Source organism: Cornus florida, unplaced genomic scaffold (genome assembly GCF_030987335.1).
Source record: "Cornus florida cultivar Cherokee Brave unplaced genomic scaffold, ASM3098733v1 CherokeeBrave_3.0.0_Hap2_Chr10, whole genome shotgun sequence".
In the NCBI taxonomy this organism is placed as follows: Eukaryota; Viridiplantae; Streptophyta; class Magnoliopsida; order Cornales; family Cornaceae; genus Cornus; species Cornus florida.
The window spans coordinates 72,678,343-72,704,939 of record NW_026775580.1 but is presented as its reverse complement, the minus strand read 5'-3'; the positions used below and the strand labels follow the sequence as shown (position 1 = coordinate 72,704,939).

At 36.7% G+C, this 26,597-nt stretch overlaps 1 protein-coding gene across 5 annotated transcripts in view; it reads right to left on the bottom strand.

Annotated features, from left to right (window-relative positions):
- Positions 1 to 626: 626 nt before the first annotated feature.
- Positions 627 to 26,597, bottom strand: part of LOC132280174 (uncharacterized) — a 34,979-nt gene continuing 9,008 nt past the window's right edge. For 4 of the 5 annotated variants that reach the window (XM_059782305.1, XM_059782303.1, XM_059782307.1 and 1 more), the window contains one exon: positions 16,679 to 17,122. In XM_059782305.1, the coding sequence (XP_059638288.1) occupies positions 16,877 to 17,122 (246 nt within the window). In that variant the 3' untranslated portion in view covers positions 16,679 to 16,876. Of the gene's footprint in view, positions 877 to 16,678; positions 17,123 to 26,597 lie in introns of those variants that run through there. The other variant, XM_059782304.1, reaches the window with a different exon arrangement.

The window sequence follows — 26,597 nt, the reverse complement described above, 5'->3', positions numbered from 1 at the left end:
TAAATAGTTATTTGATTCTAATGGAGTATTTAAATTATTAATTATTCATTTATAATTATTTGATGATGTGGCATGTGCATGTTATTTAATTTGAATGCAATTATTGATTGAATGTATGATGACTATGTTGTGTGTATGCATATGTAGATTTATTTGTGAATTTTGTGTATTTAATCTTTTATTTTAATTGTTTACTTATTAAGGTTTAAAGGGACTGGGTTAAGGAAGTGAACCAAAATGATTGGTATTAAGTCAGAGAAAGAAGTCTCAACAAACTAAGAAGGCTTAAGGCCATGGATTTATGTGTGTGTGTGTGTGTGTATAAATAAATAAATAAATAAATATATATATATATATATATATATATATATATATATATTATGCAAATTAAATAGATTTTTTTTTTTTTTTTTTTTCATAATTGATACTCACACACGCCTCCATGGAAACCCGAACCCCTTACCTCCCTTTGCAAACTAAATAGATTTTATAATATATATGTGATATCCCTCGATTCCGAAACACGAGTTGATCAGGTCCGTGCACGAGACCAAGGGTAATATCAAACAATTAATATTTTAAATCGAACACACAATACAAAAAGAATAAATAAATAATATCGCGGGAAAACTAATAAATAATATCCTCTGAATAAAATCCATTAATCTTTAAAGATAAAATTCTCCAAAAGAATACAACTTGAGAATCTTCAAGTATAGACCCCTAATAAAATCTCATAACTGAAAATAAATAAAATGTCTAATAACTTAAATCACTAATCCAAAGATAAAATCCTACGTCAATACCACCGGAAGAGTGATGATGCCAAGTCTCTGACCTGCACGAACAACTGATAACAATGCTACTGACGAGGACCTGAAAAATATAACAATGGTAGGTCAAAACCCACAACAAATCCTTTCTACGACAATCCAAATAGAGACCGGAGAAAACTACACATCTATAGCTAACTCATGCAATAATTACATAATCGATAAATATATAAATATACACACTAAAGACTCCAACTGAATTAAGGCAGACTCAACCGTGTAGTGGTTATCTCATACAAATCGCACACAAAGGTGGTCACGAGTCCTCCTTCTACCAGGGCACACACACATCCCTAATCCAGTTACCCATCTTAATTGACAATATACGCCTCCACCCTAACCACTGATCATGAGATCTCAAACTCGTATCATGGTACACATAATATCATTATAGATATAACTAACCATATCCTGACAATGGTTAACAGATAACAACTACACCCATATCCTGACAATAGGCTTGACATAGAATGAGTCTAAACTTATTAGCCAGTTCATCCACATAATACAAAACAAAACCATATCCTGACAATGGCATACATAGAACCAAATCCTGACATTGGTCCTCAATCAAATTCAAACATATATATATATATATATATATATATATATATATATATATATATATCATGTTTCAAGATTATAAAATATAGATATGCAATTAATTATAATCATATCATATCATAACAGCACATAACATATAATTTCATGTTATCAAATCACATGAATGACTTATAATTTATTTAAGTTTCTTACATCATTTATCTCACATAAACTGAATCTTAAACATGCTGATATTTTATCTTTACAGCCCTGTAAGCATTCTCTAAACATATCTCATGCTAAACATTTAATTTCAATTGTTAAAACAAATTAAAAGATTAAATTCATCAATTTTTTACTAAATAAATTCAAATTGCATGCATCGTTGCATTTATGCCTATTTAAATTCACATATCATCATACCTAAGTCCCTATTTAGCTTTCAGGACCTTAAATAATCAATTCGGGGTCAATTTAAACATTTTAAGCAAAAATCCCCAGATGGTGCTCGAGCACCCTCCTTAGTGTGCTCGAGCACTGTTTCCCAGAAAAGTGTGTTCGGGCACTGTTTCGTGAAACAGCCCGAGAAACCCAATTTTAAGCCATATTCTCCATTGTTAAGGGTCCTAAAGCATGTTACTAAATCCCATCAACACCCAAGCATGAAAATACATCATTATAGCATGTAGAAATTCATCAAAAATCATATCTAAGCCATGAATTTACCAATTCATACAATAAGAACAATTATGAACACAAACCCATAAAAACCTATATTCTAGATCAATTTAAACATGGATTCAGATTTTAATAATTCTTTAAACATTCCTAAAGCTATACTAGAGATATATAAATCACAGATCTAAGGGAGAATTGTAGAATATAGAACTTATCTTAAACTTTCGGATCGAAAGCTATACCCCTTCCTTATTCTTCTTCTCTAATGATCCCTCTTCTTCTTCTTCTTCTTCTTCCTTCTCTCTCTCTCTCTCTCTCTCTCTCTCTAGATCTAGTAATATATATCCAAGACCTATCATACGTCTGACAATTGTGTAGTTGGAAGAGATTCGAAGGAAGATTGGGTTTACCCATTGTTGCTATTATAATCATTACGGCACGGCAAGTGGTCTAGCAATTTTTTGGAGTGAGGACGTTTGTGTGGATAGTTCCGAGTTCCCAATTACTCTTCAAATACGAGACTCCATACTATCTCTTGATTGGTGGTTTTTAGGTCGCTTATATGCTTTGTTGATCGATTTGGTTCAAAAAGGGCAATGTGATTATTTATGGTCATATAAGATGGATCTCCATATTGAAATATTATTATTATCGTCGTTATTGTTGTTTAATATTATTATTATTATTATTATTATTGAATTTTGTTAAACAATATTATTATAGGAACCTTTAAATTACTCCTTGATATAATCTTGTTATGAGAATATCATATGAGTGATTTTAGCCTATGACAAGATATTAATTGAAGCTATTTATGGGATTGATTTTAAAAATCCTCTATCAATGTATTTTTCATATTTATCTCTTGTATTCTTTCACCTATAAATAGAGGTGCTCATTCTAAACAATGTTAAAGAATATAATAAGGTGATGTAGCCCTTTGAGCCTTGTGTGCCTCATTTTTCTCTCTCTCTTCAATTTTAACATGAAATCACGTCAAACAGTACACTAATTGTACATCATGTGCATGTCCCATATTGGTTCCCTTTAAGTCGGTGTATTACATTACAATACAAATATACCTCCCAAGCTTGCCGACCTCCTTTCAATATATAATTGGTTTCCTACGCGTCCATAATACAGAAACTGTACACCCTTAAAACATGACCTAGACTCGTGTACAAGCTGAGGCTAATGGCCTGTTTTTTTACCCCCTTTTTCCCTAAAGCCTGTTTGGCACAACTAGACAATCTAGTCCATAATACACACACTGTACGCTTAAAACATGACCTAGACTCATGTACAAGCTACCAGTCGGGGATTTAGTGGTATAAGTCACTTACTGTGATAATTTTACTGTATTATTTTGGATTTCCTTTGGGTAGAGCATTATTAGACTTTTTTGTTTGATAAGTTGGCAATCATTATTAGAAATAAATGTGTACATTCCCCTTCCATGGGATCTTAAAGTTACATCAAGTATATATATTTATAATCCATGTTTATGATCCTTGCATTAACGCAGTCCAAGTTATTGATTCAAATCATAACTTATCTTTATCCCAAAATTGACATGTTTAAATTTGAATCCAAACTTGTTAAATATGTAATGTAGTATAATTTAATCTAAAAAGATTTTACTGCAGTATCTAGGTATCTATCAAATTTTCTCTCTTTTGCTATATCTCAGCTAGTCACTAAGGTTCTAATTTTAATATTTATTTTTTTTATCCATGACTTACAGTGATCTAATCTATTTGGCCCAAATTTTATCCAAGCATTTCTTTACCTTATGGTTTGTAGGCAAGGGTTATTACAGGAAAGATGCTCAAAAGGTACCTTATAATGTGATCAATGCAAGTAAAAGCAGGTAATCCACTGCACAGTGACAATCACAGGGCAAACTCATCCTTTTTCACTTCCTTTGTCTATGCTTGCAACTCAGCTTCTGATAGGAAGCCTCTAGGATAATGTCATTCATTACTCTCCTCTCTTATCAAATAGCCCTTGAATTCTCCTAGGAGATTTCAAACTTGAATGAATGTCTGGGAGGTGCTGGCAGATCAATTAATGCCATTTCAGAATTCAAAGACAGCATCCATTGAGCTGGATTAGAAGATTTGAAATTCAATGGTATCATATTTACCTATTAGTCTTGGAAGTGCCAGCATTGCAAGAAAAATAGACAGATCTCTCATCAACTCCTCTTGGAACTCTGCATTCCCTATGTTAGTTCTTTTCTCCCCCAGGTGTCTCCGATCACAGCCCCATCCTTGGCAATTTGGGGACCCTTAAGCCAAGGAGATTAATTCCATTTAGATACTTTTTAACTCTTGGTGGTCTCGTGCAGTTCTATCCTACTGTCGACAGGGTCTGAATAACCTTTGTAAGGGGCACAGTTATGTTTCAAGCCACTCAGAAACTGAAAATGCTGAAACGGCCTCCAAGGCAACTAAAGTTGAGCTCTCTTCCTGCAGATTGCTTTGGACAGCTCCCCTCCGAATCAGCAACTCAGAAGTCAGGAGAAGGAACTTATCCAAGCTTTCACAGGCCTAGCAGAGAAGGAAGAGCTAATGCTTAGGCAAAAATCAAGAATAAAATGGCTGCAGGAAGGAGATTGCAATTCCTCATTACTCTTCAAGAGTCTGTGCTGCAGAACTATCCTGCCTTAAATCAGCAGATGGAACACTCCTAGAGACTGAGCAGAACAACAAATCTGAAGTATTGTGTCACTACAACATCCTTTTAGGTTCAAACCCTCCCTCATACATAGGTAGAGATGCTCTAAGACCATTCATCACCAAATCAGTCGGGCTACCATAATGACTATAGGCTAATTTCATGTTGTAATGTCATTTATAAGTGCATTTCAAAACTCATTGCCAACAAGCTCAAGCCTACCCTTCCTCGTATCATTGAAACTACTCAAACAGCATTTTTTAGTGGTAGGAAAATCAGAGACTCCATCATTCTTTCACAAGAACTCAGACATTCTTAGGAGTTTGAAGCATGCCATTGTGTAAGCCTAGGTGTGCAATGAAAATTGACATTCAAAAAGCCCTTGATTCAATTGGTGGGAATTCCTTTTAGAAACTCTTTCCTTGCTTAGCTTTCCTCCTATGTTCATTGTGTGGACCAAGGCATGCATTGCAACTCCCTCGCTCTCCATCTCAATCAATAGAGAATTGCATGGCTACTTTAGCAAGGTCAAAGGCTTAGGAAAGGGGACCATAATTCCCCATTTCTCGTTGTCATAGCCACGGATATATTCTCTTCAATTGCTAAGCACTATGTCTCAACCAACCCCAACTTCAGATTCCATTGGAGATGCAAAAAATATAAACTCACCCACCTTAGCTTTGAATGACCTAATGCTCCTTGCCCATGGGGATTTTGACCCTGTCAAAACCTTAAAATTAGCATTAGATAACCTCACCAAGCAATCTGGCCTAAGCATTAACTTCTCAAAAACCATTGTATTTTTTTCAGGCATTTCCCCTTCCTCAGAACAGAGCATCTCAAATCTCTTAGGATTTTGGAATGGGTTCCCTGCCTATAAGGTATCTAGGTGTGTCACTAATCTCCACAAGGCTGAAGGCAAATGACTGTAAACAGCATGTTGAGAAGATCACCAGAAGAATCTCTCACTGGACCAGCAAATTTCTCTCCTACGCTGGTAGACTTCAGTAGGTAAAATCTATCATAGTCAGCTCCCTAAGTCAGTTTCATGTGAGATTAATGGTATATTCAGGTCTTTTTGCGGTCAGGAACAACTTTGACAAAGAAAGAGTTAGAACACCTTGTGTGGCCCCAAGGTTTCAGCCCATGGTTGGTTGAATGGTTTTGATGATTAAAACTAGGGATAAGAGGTTTGGGTTGTAATCATGTCAACCCGAATTGACACGATTATTAAATGTGTCGTATTCATGTTTGACCCGCTAACCCATTTATAACATGATTAACCCGTTTAACTAAACGTGTCATGTTCGTGTTAGAAATGACATGTTTAGCTAAACGTGCTAGAAATGAATTAAATGTGTTTTGTCATGTTGTTTCATATCGTGTCAAATCTTGACCCATTTATTAAATGGGTTATGCATGTCGTGCCGTGCTACCTATGTAATAGTCGTGTTCACATCAAGGCTTCTTTACACGAATAATAATCATGTAGTGTTCGTGTTGACCCATTTAACAAATTACCCATGTTTTGACACTACACAAACATGACCCGCCAAAACAAATTGCTGCCCTTAATTAAAACCTATTAATGTGAAGGAATTGACAGTCTACTTAGTGTTGTTATTCACAAATATAATATAGACTCAAAGGCTCATGTGGAACTTGGAATCATGATGACAATGGAGCACAAATGTTCAAGACATGGGTAGTTCAAGATTTTCAAAATGAAATAACCAACCAAACTCCACTGTTGCCAAACAGTCATATTTCCTACTCTGGCTATAAATAGGCAGAGTAGGAATTATTAGCAAGCAAGCTCATTCATTCTCATCCATAGAAAGCTAGAGAGGGCCAAGAAGATCTCTACTGCCTAATTCAAATTCATAAAGATATCATTCTAGTATTGCGATATTCATTTATACATCTTCCACAACAAGCTAAGATAATCTAGAGTTGAGATTTCATCACTTGACAAAACTTGTACTCAAACTTGTATATCTTGTTGTAAAAGGGTTAATGCAATCAGCTATGAAAGAAAGAAAATAAATCTGAAAAAGGAAAAACATAGAGCTAATTCAAGCTAACGAATAGCTTAAACACCCACAGCTCAATCCCAAAGAAAGGGAGAGGTAAAAGTTGTTGTAGCACGCTGATTTTATTGAAAATTCGTCAAAAGCTGCTGAATACAACTTGGAATAACCCTTTTATAAGACACTGTTGACTTTAAGAGATAATAAAATCAAAAAGTAAAGTATAAGAAGAAGAAAAAGAGAAGAAAGAAGATGAGAGAAAAAGAGAGAGAGATGGGGAAAGAGAGAAAGAATGAAAGAATACTTTCATTCTTCCACCACATTATATTTATAATAATAAGTTTCAGAAATTACACATAAGCCCCAACATTATATAAGTAATAAGCCCCTGACAACACTCACCCTCAAGCTGGTGCAAAGTTATCTATCATGCCCAGCTTGACTAACATATTTTGCAAGCAAGTCTTGCTCACACCCTAAGTCAAAACATCAGCAACCTAATCATGTGTGTTGACGTATGGAGTACAAATCAGCCCAAGACGAAGCTTTTCCTTGATGAAGTGCCGATCGACTTCAATGTGCTTTGTCCTGTCATGTTGAACTGGATTATGGCCAATGTTAATAGCAGCCTTGTTGTCACAATACAACTTCATTGACTCGCGAATAGGATAACCCAACTCACCCAACATTGTTCGTAGCCATAACAACTCACCACACTCCATGTGCCATGGATCTGAACTCAGCCTCTGCACTAAATCTAGCTACTACAGACTGTTTCTTGTTTCACCATGAAACAAGATTACTTTTGACTTTCAGATATAATCAAATCAAGAGTAAAGTATAAGAAGAAGAAGAAGAAGAAGAAGAGAAGAAAGAGGATGAGAGAAAAAGAGAGAGAGATGGGGAAAGAGAGAAAGAATGAAAGAATACTTTCATCCTTCCATCACATTCTATTTATACTAATAAGTTTCAGAAATTACACATAAGCCCCAATATTATACAAGTAATAACAAATAAGCCCCTGACAACACTTCCGCTCAAGCTGGTGCAAAGATATCTATCATGCCCAGCTTGACTAACATATTTTGTAAACAAATCTTGCTCACACCCTTAGTCAAAACATCAGCAACCTAATCACGTGTGTTGACGTATAGAGTACAAATTAGCCCAAGACGAAGATTTTCCTTAATGAAGTATCAATCGACTTCAATGTGCTTTATCCAATCATGTTGAACTGGATTGTGGACAATGCTAATAGCAATCTTATTGTCACAATACAACTTCGCTGATTTGCGAATAAGATAACCCAACTCACCCAACATCGTTCTTAGCCATAACAACTCACAAACTCCATGTGCCATGGATCCGATCATCCGAACTCAGCCTCTACACTAGATCTAGCTATTACAAATTGTTTCTTGCTTAGCCATAAAACAAGATTACCTCCAACAAATGTGCAATATCTTGAAGTAGATCGTCGATCTGTCACAGACCCTGCCCAATTAGCATCAGTATAGGCTTCAACACGCAAGTGCCCATGACGGCCAAATAATATCCCATTACCTGGTGAACCCTTGAGGTAGTGAAGAACATGATGAGCTGCCTCAATTTCCCAACCAATCGCTGAAATCCTCCCACATCATCTAATGGGTCTCCATTTACATCGTTAAACATATGGTTTTGCTCAATGGGAATATCAATAGGTCTAGCTCTAAGCCTACCTATTTCAGCCAACAACTCTAACACATACTTCCGTTGAGAAATGAATACCCCTTTCTTCGATCTGCACACCTCGATGCCAAGAAAGTATCTTAATAATCCGAGATCTTTAACCTTGAACTCTGTCCCCAAGAATGACTTCATTCGATGAATCTCTTCTGAATCATTTCCAGTGATAACAATATCATCAACATATAAAATAAGGGCAGTGGTGCAGTGCTTCTTGATGAAAATATTATGATCTGCCTGACTTTATGTGTACCCTACTCTTTGCACAACAGTGTTGAACCTCTCAAACCAAGCACATGGCGATTGTTTTAACCCATACAAGGCTTTATTTAGCTTGCACACTAAATTCTGACCATTGGCAGGCTTAAACCCTAGTGGTATAGTCATATACACCTCTTCCTCCAAGTCACCATGAAGGAAAGCATTTTTTTACATCCAACTGATATAAAGGCCAATTCAAATTAGCTGCCAAAAAAATGAGGACACATATAGAGTTCATCTTGGCAACTGGAGCAAATGTTTCCAGATAATCAATCCCATAGGTCTGAGTGAAGCCCTTTGCAACTAATCGGGCTTTATATCTCTCAATTGTTCTGTTTGCAGGATACTTTATTGTGTGGACCCATTTGCAGCCTACTTGTTTCTTATGTCTAGGTAATGGAACAATATCCCAAGTACCATTCTTCTCAAGGGCCTTCATCTCTTCAAGTATGGCTTCCTTCCATGGAGTTTGACTGAGAGCATCTAAAACACTAGAAGGAACAGATACAAAGAAGATACACAAAGTAAAAGCACGATATGTTGGAGATAAGGCATCATAGGATATAAACTGAGATATGGGATGTTTTGTACAACTACGAACACCCTTACGATAGGCAATAGGGACATCAAGATCAACAGGAATGCTATTGGGAAAAGAATTAGGAGTATCAATGTCAGCTGAGGAATTACCTGGATAGAAGTTGACTTTTTGGTCATAGGATGAGTCAATGACTTGTTTTGCCCTCCTAGTGTAGACAATTGGTTGTTTTCCTGTTGTAAATCATTAGTGTTAGAAGGACCAGACGTAGGCACCACAGTAAAAAGCTCCCCTTAGATGGGAGCAGGCAAAGAAAGGGGGCATTCCGTCTGAATGGACAACAAATTCTCTACCTATATAGTAGTCTCCCCCTGTAGAGAATCCCGAGCAGTGAAAAAAAAAAAAAGACAGACTCAAAGAATGTAACATCCATGGAGACAAAGCGACGACGAGTGGTAAGGTTATAACACTGATAACCTTTTTGAGTGGCAAAGTATCTAAGAAAGACACATCAGATTGCCTTAGGGTCCATTTTATCCTTGCGATGATGAATGTGAACATAACAAACACAACCAAACACTTCCGAAGGGACAGTAAACAAGGCGGTGTTATGGTGTAAAACAGAGAAGGGAGATTGATAACCAAGAACCTTAGAAGGCATACGATTGATAAGGTATGTAGTTGTTAAGGTTGCATTAGCCCAATAATTTTTAGGCACTCCTATCCCAATTAGAAAAGAATGGATAACCTCCGTAATATGACAGTGTTTTCTTTCGGCTACACCGTTCTGTTGTGGTGTATCGACACAGAAGGTTTGATGGACAATCCCGTTATCAGCAAAAAAAGAGGCAAAAAAAGAGGCAGGACCACCATACATAAACTCTCCTCCATTATCAGATTGAGGGATTTTGAGGGGAGGGACAACCAAACTGAGTACATACCATCCTATGAAAGGTTTTAAAAATGGAATAAACTTCATCTTTGGTTTTCATAAGATAAAGCCAAGTCTATCGACTAAAGTCATCAATAAACACAACAAAGTAACGAAAACCAAGTAATGAAGTAGTAGATTCAGGACCCCACACATCAGAATAAACAAGTTGTAAACGAGCTGTACTTTTATTAATACGAGGAGAAAAAGAAACACGACATTGTTTGGCAAGAACGAGTGTTCCACAATTTAACTCAAAAGATTCGACAGAAGCAAACTGGGGAAGCATGTGCTTCAAAACAGGAAGATGTAAATGACCTAGTCTATTATGCCATCGCATTAACAGATCTTTATTGAAATTACTATTCCTAACACTAAATTGATTTGCAACATAATAAGAAGTTAGCCTTGCGTTCAGCAAATACAAGACATTGTCCTCACGTCCACTTCCAATAGTCTTCCCCGTATCCAAGTACTGAAACACACAGTGAGATGGAAAGAAGGTTATACTACAATTCAAGCCTTTTCTAATGTGACTGACAGAAGGGGTTATTGGTAAACATTGAGACATGAAGAACAAAGGATAAGGTAAAGATTAAGAAAGGCAGAAACAGTGCCCTTCCCCGCAATGGAGGTGAAGGTGCCATCAGCCACTCTTAACCTTACCCTTACTAGAACATAAATTGAATGAAGAAAAATCAGATGTCATACCAATCATGTGATCAGTGGCTCCTGAATCAATGATCCAGGGTGGCTCACCAGATAATGTGGAAACCTAATGTGCCGAATGAGAAGTACTTGTCTGAGCGAAGTTAGAGGTGGAAATGGAGGCATGCTATGCTAGTAAGATGTCAGAGAGCATCAAGTTCAGCCCCAGACAAAAAACTCAGTGGCCCTGAGGAGGCATGACCAGTAAAAACAGTCTCTCGCTCTACAGTATGTGCCATAGATAACCCCCTAAATGGACAAGGCCTTGGCCTAGCATTCGCTTGAGTAAGGCGACCGTGTAGGTTCCAGCACGTTTCCCTAGTGTGGCACTAACGCCCACAGTGATCACACCTCAACTTACTCTTGTCATCCCGTTTCCTTCCTTTTGGAGGATTGGGTTTGTTCCATTGTTGTGTGGCAAGGGCAGATCTCTCAGACAATGGTACTACTGACTCAGGCTTAGTGTATACAGGTGTAGACATAGCCTTAATTCTACTCTCCACAGCCTGGATACACAAAAACACATCTCTAACTGAAGTAGGGGTTGGATACCTATCTAACACTTGTACCCTGACATGCTTGTATCTCGGATGCAGACCACCCAAGAACTCATAGATTCGATTCCTTTCTACCATAGCATGAAATGTTTTAACATCAGCTGCACACACAGATATGTACTCTTGGTAGTGATCTAACTCTTCCTATTTACCACGTAAAGTGTGGTAAAATGTAGCAAGAGTTTGGTCTTCCTGCTTGAATCTAGATATATGTTGTTGGAGTTCATACAGTTTTGCAAATTACCTATCGAGGAATACGTCTCTTCTATAGCCTGTCATAGCTCTTTGGCTATTTTCACAAACAAAAACCCTCTGCTGATCTGTGGCTGCATTGACTGCAACAACCACGTCATAACTAGTGCATTATTTGCACTCCACTCTTTGAATTCAGGATCACTCTTGGAGGGATATGTGACAGTCCCTTCGATATGGTCGATCATCCTACGACCACTGATATACATACGAGTAGATTGAGCCCACTCTATATAGTTCGTCTCATCCAGCCTAACAGTCATAATACAAAGGCCTGGATAGTGATCACGACTACCTCCCAATACTGGAGTCAAACTTGGGGAAGACCCAACTTCTTTTGAAGTCACATCTAAACCAGACAATTTATCAAACAGTTTCTGGGTATTAATCCTCAGAAACAAAAATAGCAACAAAATACGTAGAGAACTACCTCTTTAACACAAAACTTCAACTAGAAAGATTATCCATCTTCTAAGATGCATAAAAAAGCGACCACACAATCACCACACAAACCCTAGAAAGCAACAAAGTAGACCATTCCAGAATCGCGAACGACGAAGAAAAAACCGTTGTTGCAAAACTTCATGAACACGAAAAAAAACACCAATCGAGACTGCAATAGATCAAAAAAATGTCCAAAAAAAAAAAAAAATCAGGCCCTTGCCCCGAACCCCGAGCAGGGACGCTCTACCCCCTGCAACCCATAACCCAACTCCGCGGTACGTGTGGATGTGATTAACACTACTTCCTTGCAAACAAATCCCATCTTGGAATCTCTTCAAAACCCTTCACACCCACTAGGGTTTACACAAACTTGCCTTAGGGTTTTAACTACACACCTAGAGCTTTACAAACCTTGCCCTAATATCATGTTGACTTTAAAAGACAATCAAATCAAAGGGTAAAGTATAAGAAGAAGAAAAAGAGAAGAAAGAGGATGACAAAAAAAGAGAGAAAGATGGGGAAAGTGAGAAAGAATGAAAGAATACTTTCATCCTTCCACCACATTATATTTATAATAATAAGTTTCAAAATTTACACATAAGCCCCAACATTATATAAGTAATAACAAATAAGCCCCCACAAGGGATGCCCTAGCAAGGAATTAATCCTAGCCCTTCATATAAATATAATCTCACAACTAGAATTCTCTCCAGCAACATAAAAGGCTAAAAAATGACAAAACAATCCTTAAGTAGTCACATGACTCACTTAAAAGGAAAATGACTTATAAAATAAAACTACAATGACAATAATATCCTAAGCATGGAATCAAAACAAATTTAAAACTTAGATAAATGACTCAAGACCCATAAATAAACAAACAATCTAATCACACCATCAGTTGCATCTATTAATGGAAACTCAATCTAGTCTTCCAAGGCCCTTCAACTGTTTGAAGAAAGCACTCTTCCATTTGCATTGCATCAGTCCCTCTAGGTGAGAGAAAACTCGTCCTTGAGTTAGAAGCAAAATTCCACGATGAATGAAAAATCTTAGCATGGCTTTCCATCCCTTCTTTCTTCGTTTCCGAACTCGAATCAACTATAATAATCTCCTAATACTAACAAAGAAAACATATGCATAATCAGTATGAATTTTGCTTGATTTTCTTTGAAATTGTGTAGATTTGCAAAACTCGGTTAAACTCATATCCTGCTGAGTTTAATTAACTTTATTTTTTTTTTTCACGCCTAGCAATTGTAGTGCGTTCCAATAATTCACCCCAAATCATATCATAAAAGTAAAAACCATTTTTAGTACTCGAATCTTCAAACACCAACCAATGATCAGACTTGTATTCTTGCAAAACTTCCATTGGTGAAAGGTTAAACGCTTCATTGTTCTCCATTGCTCTTATTACCGCCACATTCTCATACCTTCCTTACCAAAGATCGCTGATTGATCCTAATCAATAGATTCAATGAGTGGTTCTTCATAAAAAAATTGGAGACTTACTCCAGTCAACAAATGGTTCTATGGTAGTCGATGTTATGAACAACCATGACTCAGCATTTGTTGAATCATTCTTGGAATCATGATAGAAACTTTCGAACTGTGGCTCCTCATGATTGATGAAAGTGTTCTTGTTAGACTCATCATCCTTGTCATAAATAGGTTCCTGTTATTGTGGTTGTTCTTCTTCTCCACCAACATATCTTAAAAATTCTGGAATTTTCACCTTAAAGCCACCATACAAATGCCTTTCCTCAAATGGAAGAAGTGTTGGTCTAGGTGCTGCGTTTCCGGAAAAATGATTACTTAAATCCTCTTCCAGATTGTCCTCATCCTCAGATTTGACGCCATCTTGAGAAGGGGCTGGGGTTTGTGCAACGCGCAGGGCAAAAGCTTCAATCTGCCTTCTTAGATCTTCTATCACGGCAAGCACTTGTTGTTGATCAACACCTGCGTACTGATGAGGCCGAACGGCTGGTTTGCGAAGTGGATTTCTTCTCCCTGGTGGCATTTGCAAAACCTAAGAGAGATACCCAATATCCCAACACAAAACCACTGGACCAGAACTTGCTCTGATACCAACTAATGCAATCAGTTATGAAAGAAAGAAAATAAATCCGAAAAAGGAAAAACAGAGAGCTAATTCAAGCTAACAAATACCTTAAACACCCACAACTCAATCCCAAAGAAAGGGAGAGGTAAAAGCTGTTGTAGCAAGCTGGTTATATTGAAAATACGTAAAAAGTTGTTGAATACAACTTGGAACAACCCTTTCTAAGACACAAAGGATGCCCTAGCAAGGACTTAATCCTAACCCTTCATATAAATATAATCAAACAACTAGAATTCTCTCCAGCAAAATAAAAAGCTAAAAATGACAAAACAGTCCTTAAGTAGTCACATGGCTCACTTAAAAGGCACATGACTTATAAAATAAAACTACAATGACAATAATATCCTAAACATGGAATCAAAACAAATTTAAAACTTAGATAAATGACTCAAGACCCATAAACAACGCACAATCTGATCAAACCATCAGCTGCATCTATTAATGGAAACTCAGTCTAGTCTTCTAAGGATCTTCAACTGTTTAAAGAAAGCACTCTTCCATTGGCACTGCATCAGTTGTGAACTCGTGAAGTCTAGGTGACAGGTCGCTTTTGAAAGCTCGACCGGCGATAAAAAGTGTTTGGCCAAAGGCCCAAAGCCTAAAAGAGGTTGACCCACTTCATTCGCCAAGTGAATGATCTTTGCTTCGCGGGAACAACAAAAACCGCGAAAATAACATAACAAGAAGAAAGAAAATCTATTCTTGCCTCCATGGCCACGACCAAATCCCGTTGGCTAATACGCATTCAAGAAAGAATTCTCTCAATCCAATCCGAATGGAGTTGTTTTCAAGAAGTTGGGCAGAAGGGAAAGAGGCTACCAACTAGTGTGAGTTCCTGAACATCATAGTTCAGCCCTTTCCAGGCCACTTTCTGCTACTGCGTCTGCCTTCTCTGTACACCTACCCTTCTGTTACCAATCACCATCTCCAATCCCAACTGGTTATCTAAGGAAGTAAAGGACGCCCTACTCTCGTCCAGAGCTAATGACCAAAAAAGGAGGTATTGACTTGCTTGAATGTGTGAGTGGTCATAAAAGATAGCAAAGGAGAAACAAGCTTGTGAAGCTTTATAAGGGTATGCTCTTCCACCATTGAAAGAAGGTTGGGGGTTTGTTAAATCTTAAGAGAGGTGCTCTTGAGTCGTGGACCTTGGCACGAGGATCCGAACACAGAAAATTGCTTGTCCTAGTTTTTGCATTCTTCTATCCCTTCTCTCTTTACATTTGGCAGTTGTTGAAATTATTTCTATATTTATTTGCATACCAAGTGTTTGGGAAAAAGGCCAAGAACTACAATAGTTTGCCAAAAGACTAAATTCAACCCCCCACCCCCTGAGTCATTGCTTGCTCAACAACTTGGAACAGAGTTTGTAAGCCAAAAACAGGAGGTTTAAGCCTTCTAAACTTAGAAGCAACAAACAAGGCTGCGGTCATGAGACATCTGTTGGAATTCTTTCCGATAACCCTCAGAGAATATGGGTTCAGCAGACGAAAATTCACTTAGTCAAAGGCAAGAACCTGTGGGAATTTAAGATACCTCCGCTACGCATATGGAGCACATGGAATTGGAGGAAAATTCTTCAGTTGAGAGGAGCTGCAAGGACATTCATCCAAACCAAAGTAGAGAATGGATTCACCTGCTCCTTTTGGATGGACTGGCTTCCCAGGGTACACTACTGCAAAGAATTGAGCCTAATGTTGTGTAGATTTCAACTACCCCACTCAACACCATGGTTGACTGATTCATCTCAGACAAAAGTACCCTAGTGTTTAATTGAAATCCTGATAAAGACTTTACTAAAGGACCTAAAAAGGAACCACTCTTTCATGCTATGGAGATAAAACTTTCAGATGGTTCCAGATTACTTATTATTCATCACATAAAAATTACTTTCAACATACGATGGACCAACTGATGTTGTAGATTAAAATCGTCACCATTGAGTAGCTAGAATTATTCACTTCAATTAAACACTAGGGTTTTTTAACAAAATCTCCATAAGCATTTCCATCAAGTCATTAGAGTTGTTCATGAAACACCGGGTTTCTTACAGCTTGCTCAATAACCAGACAGCAACATTTGTAACATTACTGATCAGATATAAAGAAAAGTGGAGAACAAAGAAGCAAAATTAGAATACAGCCAAATTGAAAAATCCAATAATAAGGGAGACAAAAATTTATGGAGAAAATGCATGGCCTTTAGTGCTCTTATAATAGCTTCTGTTTACAATTCAAACAGTGGCCAAGTCAATCCCCAATGCAATAATGCAAATATTAGTCCGTTGTGTACAGTAAGACAGTATAGTTTTCATCATACACAAAAATCCAATCAGAACAAATAACAATTCAATCTCCAAAAGTTCCACATGTACATGAAAAAACTATTTGCATTAAAATATTGTAGCATAATTATTTGTAAGAGCTGAAGATACAGCAAGAAGATATGCCAAAGTTGATTTCTCGATCACGCAACAAGTAGAATATATTGATCAACAAATGAAATGAATAGTTAAAATTTTAAAAGGCAGGAAAAGCAATCATCAGTACATTCAAAGATTATTAGCCAGTCATATGCGAGTTATCCCCTTCTTGATTGCAAATGCGAAGGAGGCAAATCGATTTCTTGATAGAAGGTATGGTGCAGATATTCTCATTGTTAAGGGTCTCCTAGACTCATCTATAGAAAAAGAAGGTGCCTTTTTCTTATCCATGGGTGGGAATGTAATGTGGAACGAAGGCCGAAAAACATGGTTCCCATATTGGAGGAATGATAAAACAGACCACCATCGCCCCATTCTGTATGGACTTGAACTCTGTTAAAAAACAAAAAAATAGTTATTAAAGGCTCAAGACGCCAGAGGCTTCTGGAGCCTAAGTGCAAGGTTGAATACAAGGCACGAGCCTGATCAAAGTAAGAAGCATGTATGATAATGATGCATATTAAAGATTAATCTATGAAAAATAATTAAACTACGTAACACATGCTAGTCAATATCAAAGTAAAGATATCTTTTCAACATTTCAATTAAGTGAAATAGCTAAATAACATACCTATATCTTTTCAATTTGCATGTGTATTCAATTTAATCAAATGTACATTTTTGAACAATTCAAGAGATGCAAAACAACTAATAAAAAAAAAATCTCTAAAAATGGGATTTTTTATATATCAAACTAAGAGGACCAGGTAAATTGATGTGCAAAAATCCTTTTCATATGCAAACATCATCATCCTTGTCTTTATCCAATATGAATGGGCCGGCCACATGAATTCTCTTTTCCATTCTTTTCTATTATACACCATGTCTTCTCTTAAATTTAATTTTTGATATTGTATTTAATTACTTCATCCCACGTAAGCTTTGGTCAGCCTCTTTGTCGCTTACCTTCTAGGCAAACAACTCTTTACTCTTTTAACAAATGCATCATCGGGTCTACATTGAATATGGCCATACCACCTAAGCCTACTTTTTCTAATTTTATCATTTATAGGCATTATACCTACTGTTCCCCTCACACGTTCATTATTTTATCTTAACCTCTTCTACTTACTCCTATCATCCAATGTAGGATCCACAATTCGACTACATGAATGTGTTGTATTTGTCTTTTGCAACATCCAACAATACGCTCCATACAATTGCTGACCTGATAACCGTTCCATAGAATTTTTATTTTTATTTATTTGGTATTCGTTTGTCACAAAGGATACCACTAACTTGGCTCCATTTTGTCCAACCTCCCCCCCTTTTGTACTTACTACATCACCATCTATCTCCCCATCTTTTTGTCATACAGATCCTAGAAAACGAAAGTAGTTATTTTGAGTAACTGATTGGTGATATTTATATTGTCATCATTTTCTACTTTATTAAATTTACATTTCATATACTTCATTTTAGTTTTATGAATTTTTATGCCTCTTGTTTCTAATGCCTTTGTCCATGTTTCTAATTTTCAAAATAATACACAAGTACTTCAAATCCACTTTGGGAAAGATATATCATAATTACCTTAATAAAAGACCAAGGTTCTGCTTGATAAAAGTGAAAATTAAGCACTGAAAATTTCAAGTACTGAATTTTAAGCGCTGAAATTTTAAGTGTTGAATGATTTACCTAAAACCAGGGACGGATCCAAGAATTGTGTGAAGGGGGACAATTTGTAGGATTTTTTGTGTAATTTCAGGGGGGCAATATGAAATTTTCATAGGTATATAATTCAAAAAAGGAAAATTCTCTAATATTAATAACTAAATAAAAAATAAAAAATTCAATGGGGGCAATTGCCCCCACTGGCAATGAATTAGATCCGTCCCCTGCCTGAAACTTGTTTGATATTGTCTTAATTTTAATTGTTGAATACATTGAGATTGTTTGTTAAATACAAAGCTGAAATCTTAATGTTGTACAGATTACATTTTTGCCCTCAATATCTTCTGCTCATAACATTTGTATAGAAGATATTATATATATATATATATATATATATATATATAAAACAATAAATTTCACCTAAAGAAATATATCAATTTAACAATAAATATTAATGTCAAAACTGATCATACAAAAATCTTAATTCAAACATAAATAATAAACATTATTCAAGCAGTACTCATTAACATAATTTTAAAATCGAATGTCTCAAAACTGTTAAATGAAGCTAAACATATAAAAATTTAAACTCGAGAACTAAATACATCATTTGCAATTTGGTCACAGAAATTAACCATCAACACTTGATCTGATTGCCTTCTTGTGTTGTGGATTTTAGAGGAGAAAATACTAGAAATTGTAACTCTAAATATGGAGTAATAAAATCTAGATAGATTTTTCTATACAAATGGCATGTCAGAAGTCAAAACATGTGTACAAATATCTAGACAGGAGAAACTACTAGAAATTGTACCTTTAGAATTTAGGTGGGATGGTTAGAGTTTTTAGGCAATAAAATAAATTTTCTTTCTTATTCCAAGTGTTCTACTTCTCCCTCCATACAACTATCCACCTTTTATAAAATATTCTACTATCTTCAGTTTTACCTACCATCTAAACAATTTCATCCATCGACCAAACACTCTAACCATCCCACCTAAATTCCAACATCAGTGATACTATCCATCTTTTATAAAATATCCTACTATAACTGTTAACTACCATCTAAACATGGAGGAGTTTCAAAGTTCGGGATGGAAGGTTTGTCCGGTTTTGGGAGGATCCCTGGTGCGCAGATAGGCCTTTGGCTCTTTTGTTTCCAAGGCTGTTCAGGATTGTTGTTGACAAACATGCTATGGTTGCTAATTGCTATCGCCTTGATAGCGGGAAGTTATCTTGGGATGTGCGATTCTAGCGATCTTTTCAGGATTGGGAGTTGGATGATGTCACTGGCTTGTTGGCTCTCTTGTACAGACAGGAGGTGGAGGGCACTGGTGTTGACTCCTTGATTTGGGTGCCCTCTTCTCATGGGATGTTCCAGGTCCGGTCTTTTTTTGTGTGCCTCTCTGGTTTTCATGGCGTTTCCTTCCCGTGGAAGACGGTGTGGTTGTCCAAGGCGCCTCTTAGGGTGGCCTTTTTTGTGTGGACTGCAGCTTAGAGTAAGATTTTGACTTTGGATAACTTGAGGAAGCGAAGACATATTATTGTTAATCAGTGTTGTCTTTGTAAGTTGAATGGGGAGTCAGTGGATCACCTGCTGCTGCATTGCCCTGTGACTCATGATTGTTGGAGTCTCATTTTTGATTTGTTTGGTATTCATTGGGTCATGCCTCGAACATCTCGGGAATTGCTGGATATTTGGAGGGGCCAATGGGTGGGGACTCAGGCGAGAGTCTTCTGGAGGGTAACCCCCTTTTGTGTTTGGTGGAGCATTTGGAAAGAGTGGAATAGAAGATCTTTTTTATGGGAAGGAATCCTCCATTGGGGTGTTGAAATTTTCTATTATTTGTACTCTTTTTTGTTGGGGTTGGGGGAGAGATTTTTCCTCCATCGAGGATATTGTGGACTTTTTGGGCTCCTTGAGATCATAGTTTCAGTTTTTTGTATAGCTTGGGACGCGTTTCCCTTTTCAACACCTTCTAATACATTTTACTTATCAAAAAAAAAAAACATGGAGGAGAAAATACTAGAAATTGTAACTCTAAATATGGAGTAATAAAATCTAGATAGATTTTTCTATACATATGACATGTCAAAACATGTGTACAGATATCGAGAAAGGAGAAACTTCTAGAAATTGTATCTCTAGAATAATCAACTGTTTTTAGGCGATAAAATAAATTTTCTTTCTTATTCCAAGTGTTCTACTTCTCCCACCATACAACTATCCACCTTTTAAAAAAATCCTACCATCTTCAGTTTTACCTAACATCTAAACAATTTCATCCATCGACTAAACACTCTAACCATCCCACCTAAATTCCAACATCGGCGATACTATCCATCTTTTATAAAATATCCTACTACAACTGCTACCTACCATCTAAACAAGTCCATTCATCAACCAAAGAAGCCCAAGAGAGAGATTAGTTGAGAAAATCCCTGCCAAACAATGAGAAGAGCCTTGCGATTATACAATTGGTGATTAATTTTTATTTTTTTATTTTCTAAACCCACCAATTAGCAACCTTCAAGTCCTTAAAATTTTGGCCTCCTTTAAGAGGTATCCTAAATTGTTACTAACCACGCTTAATTTTTAAAATCGTAGACCGTGTTCATTTTTAAGCGCTGAATGAGGTTATTAATCAGGGCCTAATAAAAAAAAAAAATGTACCAATTTGGCAAGCTTTAAAACAATATGATTATTAGGAACAAAACAGAGAAGTACTTTAATAACTTATACAAAGAATAGCTGATGTAGGACAAAGAACAGGCTCAAATAGAAGAAAGTAAATAAGAGTTATTGGCTAAAAAATTCATAAACAAAGCTAAGATTCAGGATTAATAGAAAAGAATTATTGAAATTAACAAAAGAAAAGCCTATTTGAATCACTCCAATAGGAACTAGGTATCACACCTAGAGAAGACCTCACACCCTCAGAATTTGTGAATCACTCACGAAGAAATCTCAAAGGATAATTTTATTCAATCATTCGCTGCCCATTCAAAGTTACATAGTATCCTTTTTATATTAAAAGATGACCCTTGGATTACCCTACAATGGAGGTAATCAAAAGTTGACTCTAGCTTAATAAAGTAACAAATGACTTATTGATCCAATTTAAACTATTTATGCAATTTACCAAAATAATGCAAATTCACGGTATTCACCATAATTAATACAATTACCAAAATAATGCAATTTGACCAAACCCCCTAATAATGCAATTTACCAAAATGATGCAGATTCACCATAATTAATGCAATTACCAAAATAATGCAATTTGACCAAACCTCCTAATTATGCAAGACTCCAAGTGGACCCCATCGTCTAACATGTGCCAAATAAAGGTTTGAGCTCTAGAATTCTTTTTGCCACGCCTTTTAAATACTTTAAAAGGTTGCTGCCACTGTTCTCTACTTGGGTTGTTCTCTACCAATAGCTCTAGAATTTGTCATTTAACAAGTGATAACTAAGAATATTTTTTTTTTTTTTTCATAATTGATTACTAAGAATATTAGCATATATAATATCATTGTTGTTAGGGTTAATTTCACTAACACCCCCTCAAGTTTGGCCAAATATCACATTGAAACAACTTTCAAAAATACCTATCACTTAGGTACAATTTTAAATTTCCGTGACACCTTTAAATTTTTGTGAAAAATACAATTTTGTCCCTAATTTTTTAATACAATTTATTCCAAAATATCAGCTAACTAAAATGGCTATTTTACCCCTCATTTATTACTTCCACCTACCACACTCCCCCAAATACACACACTCTCTTTCTCTCTTAACAATTAGAGCACACAAGAAAAATCAAGAAAGACCTCATCTTTCTTCTTACTAATTGAACTTCTGCATAAAAAGTTTCATGCCTCAAATGATATTGTCAGGAATTTATATATATATATATATATGCATTTATGTTATATGTAAATGAGAAGTAAAGAAACAGTATAATATCTGGGAAGATATTTTAGGAGATGGAAATATTGTCAAAGCATCAAATTTTATACTCTCAAATGCGGAGCATAAAAAATGGTGATGGTAACAAATGGCCCAGTGTTGAGAAGTGATCCAATTATATCAATGGCATATATTATTGATCAAACAAGCTCAAGATTAAAGGGAATTTCACAAGCGTAATCATACAGGTCAAATTATCAAACACATTGCGTTCAAATACCCAAAACATCAAAATCAACAAAATTAATATCTATTTCAATTTGATTAATGACTAGTATTGACCAAGCAAAATCACGCTACAAAGTCAACTCCCTGCCATTCGATGGAGGACTGGAAAGAGGAAAAAGAGAGGTCAATGACCTCGCAACAGATGTAGGAGAGGAAAACTGTTGCCGGAGGTGACTTGCAGCAGGTACAGCGGCAAGCAAGTCGCCGCCATTCTCACACCCACTGGTCACTGCCCAAAAGCAGCAACCAAAATTCGTTGCTTTTCTTAAACAGCGAGCATAGGTCGTTGTTCGGTGACCTTCAATAGCAGTCACCACCGTCCATGGCCGCGACCCTTGGTTGCTTTCACGACCCCCACATTTTTTTTTTTTTTTTTTTTTACGCGTTTACATGGGTCTCTTGATGCGACCCACCCATGGGTTGTATGACCCAAGATGCTGTCACCACAATCTGGCAACTGTGAAGGCGACATTCAGTCACCGGCCTCCTTTATTTGCTAGTCAGCGGCTCACCAGAGACCACTTACATTTATAAAACCTAAATATTTTATTTAAAATTCTTTTGGATGGTCTAATAAATCAAATTGGAAAAAGGCATGGGCATTTTGGTCTTTTAAATAATTCTTCAAGATTAAAAGGGATTTTGACAAAGTCAAAGGGGAAACAATGTCTTTTTATATGTAAAAAGTGGTCTGACACAATTGAAAAGTAACTTTTGAGGTGTGAGTAAAAAACGGACCAAACATTTGTAATGTGAGTGATGTTATTTTTTAAAGGTGTTTCAATGCGATATTTGGCCAAACCTAAGAGGGTGTCGGTGTAATTAACCCTTGTTCTTATTGACATTTTACTTATTAAAAAATTTTGTTGTTATTAACATTTTTGCTATCATGGTATCACAAACACTTTAATTTTTCCTTCTTCCCGGTTCTCCAAAGACTCGTCGATTGTGATGATCATATAATTTTAGATATTTCCTTCTTAACACCATCTAACAAAAATGTCCGATAAGGAATCGCATAATCAATTTTTTTGTGATGCCAATGTGTCTCAGTTGAGATACTTAAGGTGTGTTTTGGTTTGTTTTCAGGCTGTCACTTGGCTGAAAATTAATGTTGGTAAGAGTGCTATGGTTCCTGTGGGGGAGGCTTAGGATATTGCCTCTCTTATTGCAGTTTTTGGGTGTGGGGTTAGCACTTTTCCCATTTCTTATTTGGGATTGCCTCTGGGATATTCGTCGAGGAGGGAGGGGCTTGGGATCCCATGGTTGAGCAGTTCCAAATAACACTTTCCGGGTGAAAGAAGCAATATCTTTCTAAGGGCGGGAAGGTTACCCTCATGAAGAGCACGTAGGCAAGCCTCCCTCCATATTTCCTCTCTTTTCCAGATTCCTTCCTCAGTGGCGGAAAGGATTTGATAGACTCCAACGGAAGTTTTTATAAGGCAGGATGTCAACGAAAGTTTCTATAGGGCAGGATGGGGGGTGTGTTCAAATACCATCTTGTCTGCTAGGAGGGGAGCAGTTGTGTAGGCCTATTAAGTTGGGTGGCTTGGGGACTAGAAGGTTGTTTCCCTTTAATAGGACTCTCCTATGCAAGTGGTTTTGAAGATTCGGTGATCAAAGTACTATAGAGAAGGGTTATTCGTGTCGCTTAGGGGAGGAGGGAGGCGGGTGGTGCTCTGGCGAGGTTTGAGTCGCAGGAGGTCTTGGTGTTTGGAAGTGCATTCTAAAGGGTTGGGATGCACTTTCCAAACATAGCAGATTCAGAGTTCGAAACGGCAGAGATACTCGATTTTGGGAGGATCTTTGGTGTGGTGAACACCCATTGGCTCGTTTGTCTCCCGGGCTTTTCAGGATTGTTGTTAATAGACACCTTGGTTGCCGACTGTTATCGACTTGATAGCAGTAGGATTTCTTGAGATGTGCGTTTCCTATTTTTCAAGATTGGAAATTAGATGATGTCTTTATTATGTTAGAGCTTTTGTATAAACAGGAGGTTGATGGTGGAGGTCCAGATTCCCTTGTTTGAGTGCCCTCTTCCAGGGGTTGTTTGCTATTTGCTCTTTTTTTTTAGATGTCTCCCGGGCTTTTCAGGGGGTGGATTTCCCTTGAAAGGCAATTTGGCATTCTAAGGCTCCTTTAAAAGTGGCCTTTTTTTGTGTGGACAACAGGATGGGGCAAGATCTTGGTGCTTGATAACCTAGGAAAGAGAACACAAGTAACTGCCAATTGGTGTTGCATGTGAAGGGGAATGATGAGTTAGTTGATCGCCTCATGTTGCATTGTCCCATGGCTCACAACTGTTGGGGTCTTATTTTTGGCTTGTTTGATGTTCACTAGGTCATGCCTAGGTCCTCAAGAGACTTGTTTGATGTTTGGAGAGGGTGTCATGTGGGACTCCACACCCGTCTTTTTGGGAGGGTCGCACCCTTTTATGATTGGTGGTGCCTTCAAAAGGAGCAGAATAGAAGATCTTTTGATGGGGTGGAATCTTCAACTGGGGCTATTAAATTTCTTATTGTTAGCTCTCTTTTTTGTTGAGTTATGGGGAGAAATTATAAATCTTTTGAGGAGATAGTTGATTTTGTGTGTTCTTTGGGTCCTTGGGGTCCCTCCTGGCTTTTAGTTTTGTGTAGCTTCTAAGATGCATTCCTCTTTTGAACGCTTTCTATTACAATTTTACTTATTAAAAAAAAAAATCATATTATTACTATTATACATGTGAATATAATGCAGACGTAAATGCAGTAATGATATGTTCCAGTAAGGCCTACCAAAATAATACACTTACATGTTTTGTTTCACAAGATTTGGACTTCACAAGTAATGCTAAAAAGGAGTAATTAAAATTTTTATGAATTTAGAAGAAATTATGTCTAAGCAAACACTATAATGAGGTCAATAAATAAGTCTTTTTATTTTTTTTTTTTTTTTTTTTGGGGGTAAGTTTTGGAACCACAAGTGGGGTCTATTTACAAACTAATAATTTCTAGAGTAGGAACAAAAAACTTTTAAAATTGTGGGGGCCATGTCTCTCCACCTTGTCAAGGATAGAAAGATTTGAATACAACAATAGATATCCCTCAATGGATAGATCAACACATTAAAGCTCTCTCTGTAGAGTAATAGATGTTGTAAGTGATGAAAACTCTAGAAGAAAACAAATATATCTCACTAAATATGATGAAAATTCAAGAGAAGGATCCAAATGCAGCAAAGATCTCTACGATACTCAAGAATGATGTAAGCGATCTGATGCTTTTCAAAGGATGTGCCAAGGTTTTGCTCAAAAGAGTATAGTTTTACAAAGATATGAAGAATATTCAAAATCTATATTCAAAAGTTATATACAAAAGTTATCCAAAAGTATGTCCCAAAAGGATATGGAACCCTCTTATAGCCTCATTGGAACATGTGTTCGTTGTAGCACTTAGAGATGTGTTTGGATTTGCGTTTAGCGAAAGTCGGTGCTCATATAGATGTCAGTCGAGTACCTTTTACTTTATGGTTATACATCTTTTGAGTCCTTAGGAAGATGTCTGCAAGAATTGAGCCCAGAAATGCCTTTAGGAATGAAGGCGTAGACATCTATCTAGAACCATATAGACGTTTGTAAGGATTTTTCAGAAAAAATTAATTCGCAGGTGATGAACATATAAATGTCTGATATAATCACATAGACGTTTGTAAGATCTTTCTCTGAAAAATTCTCACTTGCAACATATGGCCAAAATACAAAGAGATAGACGTCTGTAAAACCCTTGTAGTTGTAGACGTCTCTGACATCTTTGCATTTAAGTTCGTTTTTCTCTAGGCCATAAAACCGTCATATCCACACATGCATACGTTTTGTTCACATTTAATTTTGATTTTGAACTTTTTGAGTTCCAAAGTGACTTTCATCATGTTCAATGACTGTTTTACCCTTATGATTCAAATCATCAAAGTTCAAGGGACAAGTCAATCATTCTAGGGACCATGACATGATATGTA